Consider the following 12,541-nt stretch of genomic DNA (forward strand, 5'->3'; position numbering starts at 1 on the left):
ATGTTGAACATCTTTCCATGTGTTTATTAGCCATTTGTATATCTTTGGAGAAATGTCTATTCAAGTCTTTTGCCCATTTTTTAATTTGGCTGTTTGTGTTTGTTGTTGAGTTTTAGGAATTCTTTATATATTCTGAACATTAATCCCTTACTAGGTAGATGATTTGCAAATATTTTCTCCCATTGTGTGGGTTGCCTTTTGACTCTGGTGATAGTATCCTTCAATGCACAAAAGCTTTCAAGTTTGATAATGTCCAATTTATCTATTTTTTCTTTCACTGTCTGTGCTTTTAGTATTATATCTAAGAAACCACTGGCAAATCTAATATCATAAAGCTTCTGCCCTATATTTTCTTCTAAGAGTTTTATACTTTTAACTCCTATGCTTACATCTTTGATCCATTTTGACTTAATATTTGTATATGATGTAAGGTAAGGACCCAACTTCAGTTTTTTGCATGTGGATATCTAGTTTTCCCAGCACCAAAGACTATCCTTTCCCCATTGAATGCTCTTGGCATCCATGTTGAAAATAATTTGACAACATAGGCAAGAGTGTATTTCTGGGCTCTCTGTTCTACGCCATTGGTCTGTATGTCTGTCTTTATTCTAGTACCATACTGTTTCAATGACTGTAGCTTTGTGATAAGTTTTGAAATCAGGAAGTGTGAAACTTCCAACTTTGTTCTTCTTTTTCAAGATTGTTTTGGTTATTCAGTGTCTCTTGAGATTCCATATGAATTTTAGGATGGATCTTTCTTTTTGTGCAAACAAAAGGGTGGTCATTGGGGTTTTTTATAGGGATTGAATTAAATCTATAGTTCACTTTGGGGAGTACTGACATCTTAACAATATTAAGTCTTCCAATCCATGAACATGGGATATCTTCCCATTTATTTATGTTTTAATTTCTTTTAGTAACATTTTGTAGTTTTCAGGATACAAGTCTTTCACCTCCTTGGTTAGGTTTATTCTTAAGTATTTTATTCTTTTTGATACTATTGTAAGTGGAATTGTTTTCTTAATTTATTTTCAGATTGTTCATTGTTATTGTAACATCTGACTCATGGGCCAAAGTAGTCACATAACCACACCCAAAGTCAGGAGGTGGGGAAGTACAGCCCACTTATCATGAGAGGGCACTACAAAGTTACATGGCAAAGTGAGTCAATACAAGGAGGAGTGCAGAATTGAGTCCTGTAACACTATACCCCATACTGCGCTTCCTATAGTCAATTTTAGCATTACTTTTCCAGGCCCTTCTTCAAAGTAGTCTGCTCCAACCCCTTCATTGTACACAATTACAGTGAAAATGTAAAAACAAAAAAAGGCAAGCAGATGAAAGAAATAAGCAGACAAAGAAAGGAGGTAACAAGGCAGCTAGGTAAATTGCTGGTGCCCAGCTGAACAAGTGGCAGGTATGGAGGAAAGAACACAAGGCAAGAAACCAGAAAGACTTTCACATGATCTTAAGACGGTCTCTTCACATCTCTGGGCCTCAGTTTCCTCCTCTGGAGATGGGCTAGATGACCTCTCAGGGCCTTTCCTGTGTTAACTGCATCCTCTGCAAATTCTAACAGTGTTGCCCCCAGAATAGAAGACAAGCCAACATTAGAAAATCCCTTCTCTGTGCAGACCTATAGGCACACACATCCATGCAGGTGGCATGTCATCATTTTCTGCCTTACATCTCAGTTTAATTAGTGTGCTTTTTTTTTAATCCTATGCCAGCTAGGCTCTCCTTGCAAGAGGAAAAATAATCTTAACTCTCTTAACTGTCCCCAGAACAACAGGCATGAAATCGATCATTTTTAACTGAACTGAGGTGAAACCCCCATTATCTTTAATTTTGAATGATTTAACATGTGTTTTAAACTTCCAAATAAATTTTCATCTGTGGAAGCTAAGTTGCCAGGGACACAACAGCAAATTCAGAAGTACTCTGAATTTAGAGAAAATGAGTTTCCTCTCACAATTGTAATGTTTATTGTACTAATTCTATGCTACAAAAGCTTGCGTAGACACAATATCTCAGGTTAATATTTTGGAATCTTAATATGTGAAAGTATGTTCAATGACTATGCAGATAAACGTAATATTGTAAATGTCCAACGCAGGCTTGGTAAGAGTTGTCAGAAAGCCAAAGTTCTTGACTTATAGAAAAATGAGGTCAGGGTTTCAAATTGTTTTCCTAGTCTCTGTTGATAAATTTTGGCTTGAAAGTCACATAAAGAGTAAAATGGAGGCAGATATTAGACTTTTGCCAACTGAAGTTTGATTTTTAACTATAATTATATAGTATGTATTTTTTTTTCCAATTCATTGTATCTGAAGAAGTGATTTCTTTCAGTATAAAATTGGTGTAGGAACTAATTAGCCTGAAAAAATATTCAATGGGTGAATATTAATTGCTTCATTTTTTTAAAAGTTAGTACAAGGACTTAGAAATAGGCACCTTTCTGTCCTCCAAGAATTTTTACTTACTTGAATGAATAATAGTCACCCTCGCAGAATCCCAGAGAATAAAAACATCTCCTGTTTGCTTAGGAGTGGGAAGCATAAGAAAAAATGCCATGCGGAAGGCCCATTGTATGTATGGCCTCTAGAGCTGCTGAAACACTAAAGTGACTCATCAGGAATGTGTCCTTTTGGCCTTAATGAATGGCTTACTTCTCTTCTCCTCTCCTTCTAGGTTGCCCCATCAAAGGTCACCCTACCCCCAATATCACCTGGTTCCATGGTGGTCAGCCAGTTGCCTCTGTCACAGGACTGACGCATCATATCCTGGCAGCTGGACAGATTCTCCAGGTTGCAAATCTTAGTGGCGGGTCTCAAGGCGAATTCAGCTGCCTTGCTCAGAATGAGGCAGGAACGCTCGTGCAGAAGGCCTCTTTAGTGATCCAAGGTAAGAAACCCTTCAGGCTTTGGGTGCCAGGCTTCTTTCTTGAACAAGAGAGTCTCCTTGGGAAGCTAATTCTCTAGTAGAACAAAGTGATTTCTCATCCCCCATGGTTCCTAGAGCATAAAAACTGAAGCTGAACCATGTTTCCATGCAATGAGGCCCTTCAGAAGAGCCACCAGGCCCCATCCCAGCAGAACCTGGAAAAGTCAGTGCTGCCATCATAAACTGGTCTTTCTGATCATAACTTGGCTGCCACTCAGGACCGAGGAAATACCACTATATGTCAAAGTCAAATGTGTTTCCTTTAAGCTGGTTTAACTAGTAAAGATCACATACACACTTGCACAAAGTAGCCTGTGAAGGAAATGCACGTTTTCTCTGTAGGTTTGATTAAAAAATCTCTCTTGATCTGAACCACTTGGTTATTGCCTCCTGCCCTGGAGAGTCCAGGAATCACGTGCTGAGTGCTTTCCAGGCCCCTTTCCTGTGGCCCTGTTAGAGAACAGACCAAGAAGCCTGTATGGCTCATACATGAACCTTCCAGGAAAACGAGCAGGTCAGAGAGCCCTTGGGTGGGGCCTGGCATTGGCTGTACCAAGAGAGAGTTGTGAATGAGCCCAAAACGGGGGGAAAGAAGATCAAACTGGCCTTGTGACAGAAGCTAAGTGAGGCTTTAGAGTTTTGCATAGGCTGGTTCTACCTGTGGCCTGTGTGTAATATTTTAGGGAGAGCAAAATTCTACTGCATGTATCCTAAAATGGAGGATTCTGTGGGAAGGGACAGACTTTTGTGCCAATATAGCCCATAAGGAGGGAGATTCTTCTGAGCACATGGGTTTTCCTCTTAAACACCCTCCCCTGACATTTGACTTTCCAGACGGGAAAGTGAATGTTCCATTTTCTTGCCAGCCAGTCATTCTCTGCTGAAAACCAGAAGCCAGTGCCTATCTACAAGATTCGTAATACACAACTTTGCAAATAAGCCCTCACAATTTACCAACCTATTGTTATTTTTAACACCTTTCCTACCAGTGAGTCCCAGACCCCCAAATAGAAAATGCAAAGAAATTGTCTTTCTTGCTGACATCAGTGCCTCATGTAAATGAGTCCTCTCTGGATAGGTTGGTTTTTGTAATATTTACAAAGTCTAATTTGAATCTGCACTCTTAAACATGATTGCTAAGTATCTCTGATATTTTTATATCTCTGAAAAATAAAGTGACTTTTTGGTGAACCAATAGGAAAGAAAAGTACTTTAGGAACTGTTATTTTTAAACTATGTTGAAAAATCCTAAGAGCTTCGGCCACTGATGAAGTACTGTCTGTGTGCCAGGTACAGGGTGAGGCCCTTGACTTCTGTTGGATCCAGGCCTCACAATAACTTGATGAGGTGAGGGCTGTTGGGTTCATTTTATGGATGAGCCAGCTGAGGCTCCTGGAGACTACATGACTTGCCTAGATAGGTTGGGAATGGAGCCCACTGAGGGCAAGAGCCCCATTCATAACAGCTCCTCATGCCCACCTCAGAAGGAATACAAAACGTAGGCATTTAATGCTCTCTTTCACCTCTCATCCTCCTCCTGTGACAGATTACTGGTGGTCTGTGGACAGACTGGCAACATGCTCAGCCTCCTGTGGTAACAGGGGGGTTCAGCAGCCACGCCTGAGGTGTCTCCTGAATAGCACAGAGGTCAGCCCCGCTCACTGTGCAGGGAAGGTGCGCCCCGCTGTGCAGCCCATCGCCTGCAATCGGAGAGACTGCCCTTCTCGGTGAGTGTGCCAGATGCTGGCTTAGGCCTCCCCGTCCCCAAGGATGGGCGCTGACTTCAGCCAAGTTGATGACCAGCCTTTGGCTAGCCCTGTGCAGGGACAGACACTGAGTGCAGGCAAGGGGGCCTGCCTTATAGGGAGCTGTTCTTCTCCATAGGCACTGGCTTGTCAGGCCTCTCCACCATGCAGAAAACATCCCCAGAATGAGCCTTCTCCCTCGGTTCTGTTTGTTCTCTCACCACTCCACCAGCGAAAGGCTGCCCGGGCCTCCCAAGTGCCTGAGAGGGTCTATTCAGGGAGCAGGAGCATCTCAGGCCATGGCAAGAGATGGCTCGCATCCTGCAGTTGCAGGCTCTCTGGTTCATTTGTGAGAGAAGAAATGTGTTTGCAGTTGACGTGCTCAGGGGCTAGGGCTTACTGGCCTATACGCCAACTCCTCCCCTTTCTTCTAACTTTACCTGTGCTCATCAACACTCCAGTTTAGTTGAGGAAATCTTATCCTCTTCTCTTCTACAAAGGTTGCATCCTGCTAAAGTTGAAATAAATCTCCATTTCCTATAGTTGCCTCAATTTTGGATATACATTCTCTGCATTTGGGTCCCTTACGTAGCCCAGAATGACACCCACAGTCTCTTCCTCGAGCCTTGAGAAGCTGTGAGTCCCGCTGAGCACCCCTGCCCCAGTCTTCAGGCAGTAGCTGAAGGGATAATGGATGGGCTTTGAGTTGGCACCGCCATGGTGCCCTGAGCCTGGGGAGACTTGGCTGAGCCCTGCAATGCCCCCTACTACCTATCTGTGGGACTTTCATCCACCACTCAGCCAACAGCTTTGTGTTCTGCCAGCTGAGTCATAAGGAGCAGCTGAAACCAGGAGAGACTCAATGAAACATGAAACACGCTCATTAACATCAGCAGTTGGACTTGCTGACGGGAAGGTTTCCACGGGGATGATTAATGTCCTTTTATACCCTGCCTGAACTGTAACACAGCCCTACCTCTCCTTTCTCAACCCCCCACCCCAGCTCCTGAAAAATTGCTGAAATGTATATTTGGAAATAAAAGTTGATTGAAACGCAGGCCTGACACTCACCAGGGATATAGGAGGCTGGAAGACTGCCCTTGCCAAGTTATGTGAAATGAAGAAGAGGTCTTGGACATGCCAGCAACTTTTCGATTTGCTGTGGGGATGGTCGGAGTCAATCAGCCTCATTTACTTCTGCAAATGAAATAATGGCTGCGTCTCCTTGGGTTTCAGTGCTCCCAGGAGCTTTAAAACACCTCATGGCTGCTTCCTAAGTGGCTGTGCTCCTGTGGGTTGGATATCTGCACACGGCCCTCTCTCAGGGGCAAACAGAGCAGGGAAGTTCCGTCAAACTAAAGAAGTCAAGTGGAATTGCTCCCCGTCCCTACTCCTCGCCTCTCCTGAGAGCTGACGTGATGTCACTGCACTTGGAAGTGGCCACAGGCCCACCTTTGGCTGCTTTCCCCATCAGGCTTCTTGGGCACCTTAGCAGCCTTCTTTGCATACAAACATCACCCTGGTCATCTTTTTGAATAGTACTGGGAAGTCCTGCTTTGACCCAAGTCACTGTTTGAACCATTTCATTTAGGTAAGTTTTTTCTCAGGCAATAAAACTAATGAATGTTTGGGGCCAGCCTAGTGGCACAGTGGTGTATAGTTCATGAGCTCCACTTCGGCAGCCCAGGGTTCATCGGTGCGGATCCTGGGCTCGGACCTACACACTGCTTGTCAAGCCATGCTGTGGTAGGCGTTCCAAGTACAAAGTAGAGGAAGATGGGCAGAGATGTTAGCTTAGGGCCTATTTCCTCAGCAAAAAGAGGAGGTTTGGCAGCAGATGTTAGCTCAGGGCTAATCTTCCTCAAGAAAAAAAAAACTAATGAATGTTTTTTTCCATATTGAATGAAATGGCTGAAAAGCACCAAGTCTTTCCTTACTATTTTCCCCCAACTGTCTCCTCTTTGAGAATTATCCCAGGGTGCAGACATGCAAAGAGAACCCCTACATGTTTGTCTATGGACCAGGGATTTCACAGTGACTCCTAGCGTGCGGCCTGGCTTTATGGGACAAGCCATTTGTCACAGTCTTTGTCAGTCTCACTTCTGAGGATCTAAATTGTAGTTGGAAGCAAACATTCTGAGCACAACTACTTTCACCACGAAGGCAGCCCTCTAAGAGTTACCTAGAAGACCTATGGCCTATGTTGCCTGGAGGTGGGCAATTGCTCCAGAAAGCTGGAGGGAACTTCACCTGTTGCGGGGGGATTCAACACCATCAAATGAGCCACGGGTGAAGGCGAGGTAGAGAATACTGTGAGTCCTAGCAGACAAAACACTGGCTTAAGTGAGACCCAGACTGCCCCCTGGGTCAGAGGCAACACAGGCTTGGATCTGACTTTCCTCAGAGACTGTCCCTTCTCTGCCACACGCTTGGGTGCCTTTAGGGAGCACCAGACCCACAGCACAGTATAATTAAGGACTGTCTCCCCAGGGTGTTCCATCTGCATGCTCACTGCTTTTTGGGCCAATGTCAAGCTGAGGCAACTGATCTTCAGAACATTCTTTCAAGGTGCAGCTTTTTAGTCAATTTCCAAAGGGTATTTGTTTCTATGGCTACCGTAACACATTACCGCAAACGTGATGGCCTAAAACAACAGAAATTTATCCTCTCCCAGTTTTGGAGGCCGGCAGTCTAAAATCCAGGTCAGTGGGCAGCACCCCTCCAAGAGTGCTAGGCGAGAATCTCTTCCTTGGCCCTTGCAGCTTCTGGTGGCTCTAGGTGTCCCTTGGCTTGTGGCTGTATCACTCCAACCTCTGCCTCTGTGGTCACACTGTCCCTCTTCTGTGTTTGTGTCGAAACTCCCTCTGCCTCTCTCTTATAAGGACACTTGTCATGGCATTTGAGGCCTACCCAGATAATGCAGGATAATATCATCTCAAAATCCTTACTTATACCTGCAAAGACCCTTTGTCCAAATACAGTAATATTCCAGGGATTTGACGTAGATATCCTCGGGGGACCATTTTCAGCCTACCACGCCATGTATGTACTGTGAAAAGGGCTGCAGTCCCCAAATTAGCAGCTGTGTGGTGAGCACAGGTGGCTGTGGAAGGCACCTGTCTGGGCATATGCGGCCCCGTGCCCCTCCCCAAGGCCTAACCTTTGCGGCTGCCCTGACGCCTCTTCCTCTCTGCAGGTGGATGGTGACCTCCTGGTCCGCCTGTACCCGGAGCTGTGGGGGAGGTGTCCAGACCCGCCGAGTGACCTGCCAGAAGCTGAAAGCCTCTGGGATCTCCACTCCCGTGTCCAATGACATGTGTACCCAGCTCGCCAAACGGCCAGTGGACACCCAGGCCTGTAACCAACAGCTCTGTGTGGAGTGGGCCTTTTCCAGCTGGGGCCAGGTGAGAGGGTTTTATCTGAAAGGTAAATCTAAAGGTGTGGACCCTGCCACAGTAGGAAGTAAAATGCCACCACTGCCACCTCCTCAGTGATGACCAACCTTTCACACTTTCACATCCTGTCAATCAGCTAACCCCGCCCACTGTCCTTCCTAAAGCCCAGATCAGATTGTTCTTCTCTAACACTAACATTGCCTCCCACACCCATTACACTTCCTTTTGATTTCCTTCCCTCCCTTCCCATTCTCAGATGATCATCAGACCCTCAGCAACCCCTTCTTCTCACTGTCTGTAAGGCCGGCTCTCCTCACTGGCGATGCTGGGGCTGAGGATGCAAAGCTCTGATGAGATCCATCTGGGGGCTGCAGCATCCTTCCGGGCCAGGGGTTCTCAACTGGGTTGCACAGTTAGAACCACTGGAGAAGCTTCTTTAAAAGACCAGTGTCCAAGCTGTACCTCCCAGAGATTCTAAGTCAGTTGCTCTGGGGTGAGATCCAAGCATGAGCAAGTTTCAGAAACTCCCCAGGTGAGTCTGATGTGCAGCCAGGGTAGAGAGCCACTGCTCCAAGCCAAGAAGAGTTGAAGCCTGGCTGGATCACTTTGAAACCACCAATTCCTTTCTCGATTCTCCGCCAGCAGTTAACCAAAAATGTCCCAGGTTGGCTCAACAGACAGCAGACATGGGAGCTCATCTGACCCAAGTAGGAATGGGGCCTCTTCTAGATATAGGGAGGAACCACAATGACTCCATTTGGAGAGGAAATTTTATGTTACGTTGTCACTTGAAAGATCAACACAAACTGAAGATTCTCTGTGGTGAAGAGCAAACCTGACCAATGACAGACCCATGATGCCAGGAGCCGGGGCAGGGAGCCTGAGTGGCCTCACCATTGTTCTCACATCATTTCTGGGCCAGGTGGGACCAAGCACCCACCAGGAACTCCCGTTGTACTTAGAGGCCCAGGTTTCCCACTGCAGGTAGTTAGGGCCTCCATTTAGACAAAGAATAGTTTCCTACTCGTCTGACCACTCCACTCTTTTAGAACATTGTTGGCACCAAAAAGAAAAATCTGGTGTGATGCTTGGGGGAAATGATATAATTGCATATACTGTGTTTCTCCCCAAAGTTTGTGTTCAAAACCTACTGGAGACCTCCTGAGCATCTAAGAGCTGTCTGCCAGGATGATAATCAGCTGGTACCCACTGTGTGGTAACAACTATTGTGGCTCGTCGGAGGCTGACGCTGTTGGTAGGATGACCATTCTGATTGGTCAGGCATAGTTTCTGACTGGTTGGTGTCTGAACCACACCATTAAGCTTGGCCTGCTGGGACACCCCAAAACAACCACAAGGTGGGGCCGGCCTGGTGGCACAGCAGTTAAGTTCACACGTTCTGCTTCAGTGGCCCAGGGTTCACTGGTTCAGATCCTGGGTGTGGACCTACGCACCACTTGTCAAGCCATGCTGCAGCAGGTGTCCCACATATAAAGTAGAGGAGGATGAACACGGACGTTACCTCAGGGCCAGTCTTCCTCAGCAAAAAGAGGAGGATTGGCAGCAGATGTTAGCTCAGGGCTAATCTTCCTCAAAAAAAAAACAAAACAAAACCACCACAAGGTTCTTAATGTCTTGGAGCAGTTAGCAACTTGAAACTTTTTGGAACTGGCTATCTACACGTTACTGCATTCATGTCCCCCATCGCCACCCCAAGTTGTGTTCTTTGGAAAACAGTCACTTGGAAGCTCCTATTAAGACACTGTGGCCATCACTAATGAAGATCAAATGTTATTTGGGAGAAATGTAGTGACACAGTTCACTTGCAACGCATAAGCCATTTGTGTCCCAGGTGATAGTGCTCAACACTAGCCAATCAACACGCTCAGCTGGAAGCTCCTTTCTGGCGCCTCTACCAAGCCCCCCTTATTGCCAGTGACCTGATGTATGTGCTTCATAATCAGAGGCATGAGCTCCCCCTTGCTCCCACACCTGGGGGGATATCATCTTTCTCTTACCTGGAAAAGCCCACTTCTGATAGGTCTCGTTCAGTCCAAGGCACAGCTCTGCTTCTAGGCCCTCAAGGCTTTCAGGCAGTTTGTGAAATTACAATTGGGAACAGATCTGGCTACACAGGGGAGATGTTTCTGCATTGTGTCATTGAGGTCACTCAAGGGGACATATAGTGCACGCTGATCGTTTTCAGTGATTATTTTTCCTAACAGAGAGAAAAATAGGTCTTTCCCCCTTCCTTCCCTTCAAACAACTCTCACCACCACCTTCTTTCTTCTAAAACCCTTGAGGCAAGTATAGCTCGAGCTTTAATGTAAATCACCTGTGAATCTTGTTAAAAATGCAAATTCTGATATGGCAGGTCTGGAGTAGAGCTTTGGATGCTGAATTTCTTTTTATTGAGGTATAATTGACATCAGTTTCAGGTGCACAATATAATGATTTGATATTTGTATACACTGTGATATGATCACAAGTCTGTTTAATATCCATCACCATACAGTTACAAAAAAAATTGTTTTTCTTGTGATGAGAACTTTTAAGATCTACTCTTAGTAACTTTCACATATGCAATGCAGTATTATTATAGTCACCATGCTCTACATTATATCCTCAGGACTTATTTATTTTACAACTGGAAGTTTGTATCTTTTGACCCATTTCACCCACCTCTGGCAACCATCAATCTGTTCTCTGTACCTATGAGCTTGGTTGATTTTGGTTTTTTTAAGATTTCCCTGTATAAGTGAGATCATCCAGTATTGTCTTTCTCTGTCTGACTTATCTTACTTAGCATAATGGCCTCAAGGTCTATCCATGTTGTCGCAAGGAACAAGATTCTCTTCTTTTTATGGCTGAATAATATTCCATACACCACATCTTCTTTATCAATGGACGCTTAGGTTGCTTCCATATGTTGGCTATAAATGCTGCTGCAATGAACATGGGGGTGCATATATCTTTTTGAATTAATGTTTTTATTTTCTTCTGATAAATAACCCAGAAGTGGAACTGCTGGATCTTATGGTAGTTCTGTTTTTAATTTTTTGAGGATCCTCCATACTGTTCTCCATAGTGGCTGCACCAATTGACATTCCCACCAACAGTGCATAAGGATTCCCTTTTCTCCACATACTTGCCAATGCTTGTTTTCTCTTGTCTTTTTGATAATTGCCATTCTGACAGGTGTGAGGTGATATCTCATTGTTTTGACTTGCATTTCCCTGATGATTGGTGATGGTGAGCATCTTTTCATGTACCTGTTGGCCATCTTCTTTGGCGAATGGTTGTATTTTTTGGAAAAATGTCTAGTCAGATCTTCTGCCCACTTTTTTAGTTGGGTTGTTTGGTTTTTTGCTATTGCGTTGTATGAGTTCTTTATATATTTTGTCAGATATATGATTTGTGAATATTTTCTCTCGTTCAGTAAGTTGCCTTTTCATTTTGTTGATGGTTCCTTTTGCTGTGCAGCATCTTTTTAGTTTGATGTAGTCCTACTTGTTTGTTTTTGCTTTTGTTACTTTTGCTTTGGGTTGTTCAGTAGCATGCTGTTTAATCTCCACATATTTGTGAATTTTCCAGTTTTCTTTTTGTAATTGACTTCTAGTTTCATACCATTTTGGTTGGAAAAGATGCTTAATATGATTTCAATCTTCTCAAATTTATTAAGATTTGTTTTGTGGCTTAATAGACGATCTATCCTGGAGAATGTTCCATGTGTGCTTGAGAAGAATGTGTATGCTATTGCTTTGGGATGGAATAGTCTATAAATATTTGTGAAGTCCATCTGATCTAACATGTTGTTTAAGGCTGATGTTTCCTTATTGATTTTCTGTCTGGATGATCTATCCATTGATGTAAGTGGGGTATTAAAGTACCCTACTATTATTGTATTGCTGTTTATTTCTCCCTTTAGGTCTCTTAGTATTTGCTTTACATATTTAGGTGCTCCTATGTTGGGTGCATAAATATTTACAAATGTTATATCCTCTTGTTGGATTGACCCCTTTATCATTATGCAATGCCCTTCTTTATCATTTATTACAGTCTTTGTCTTAAAGTCTATTTTGTCTGATATAGCTACTCCCACTTTCTTTTTATTTCCATTTTCCATTCCTTCACTTTCAGTCTGTGTGTGTCCTTACATCTGAAGTGAGTTCATTGTAGGCAGCATATACATGGGTTTCAGTTTTTTATCTATTCAGCCACTCTGTCATTTGATTGGAGAATTTAGTCCATTTACATTTAAAGTAATTATTGATAGGTATGTGCTTACTGCCATTTTGTTCATTGTTTTCTGCTTGATATTGACATTTCATCGATGTAGTATGACTATTCTTATATGTCTCTCTTTATTGATGAGTTTTTTTTATTTTTTATTTTATTTGGAGTTACACCAATTTTTTGGTTCCTAAGACCTGTTTTGTAGTTCCTGTCTGTTCCTTT

At 43.8% G+C, this 12,541-nt stretch overlaps 1 protein-coding gene across 6 annotated transcripts in view; it reads left to right on the forward strand.

Annotated features, from left to right (window-relative positions):
* The window catches only part of ADAMTSL1 (ADAMTS like 1), an 858,582-nt gene that overhangs the window by 824,664 nt on the left and 21,377 nt on the right, over window positions 1-12,541 (forward strand). For all 6 annotated transcript variants that reach the window (XM_070589758.1, XM_070589759.1, XM_070589760.1 and 3 more), the window contains 3 exons: window positions 2,692-2,904; window positions 4,490-4,670; window positions 7,885-8,092. In XM_070589758.1, coding sequence (XP_070445859.1) covers window positions 2,692-2,904; window positions 4,490-4,670; window positions 7,885-8,092 — 602 coding nt within the window. The remainder of the gene's footprint in view (window positions 1-2,691; window positions 2,905-4,489; window positions 4,671-7,884; window positions 8,093-12,541) is intronic.

This window comes from Equus przewalskii, chromosome 22 (assembly GCF_037783145.1).
Source record: "Equus przewalskii isolate Varuska chromosome 22, EquPr2, whole genome shotgun sequence".
Classification (NCBI taxonomy): Eukaryota; Metazoa; Chordata; class Mammalia; order Perissodactyla; family Equidae; genus Equus; species Equus przewalskii.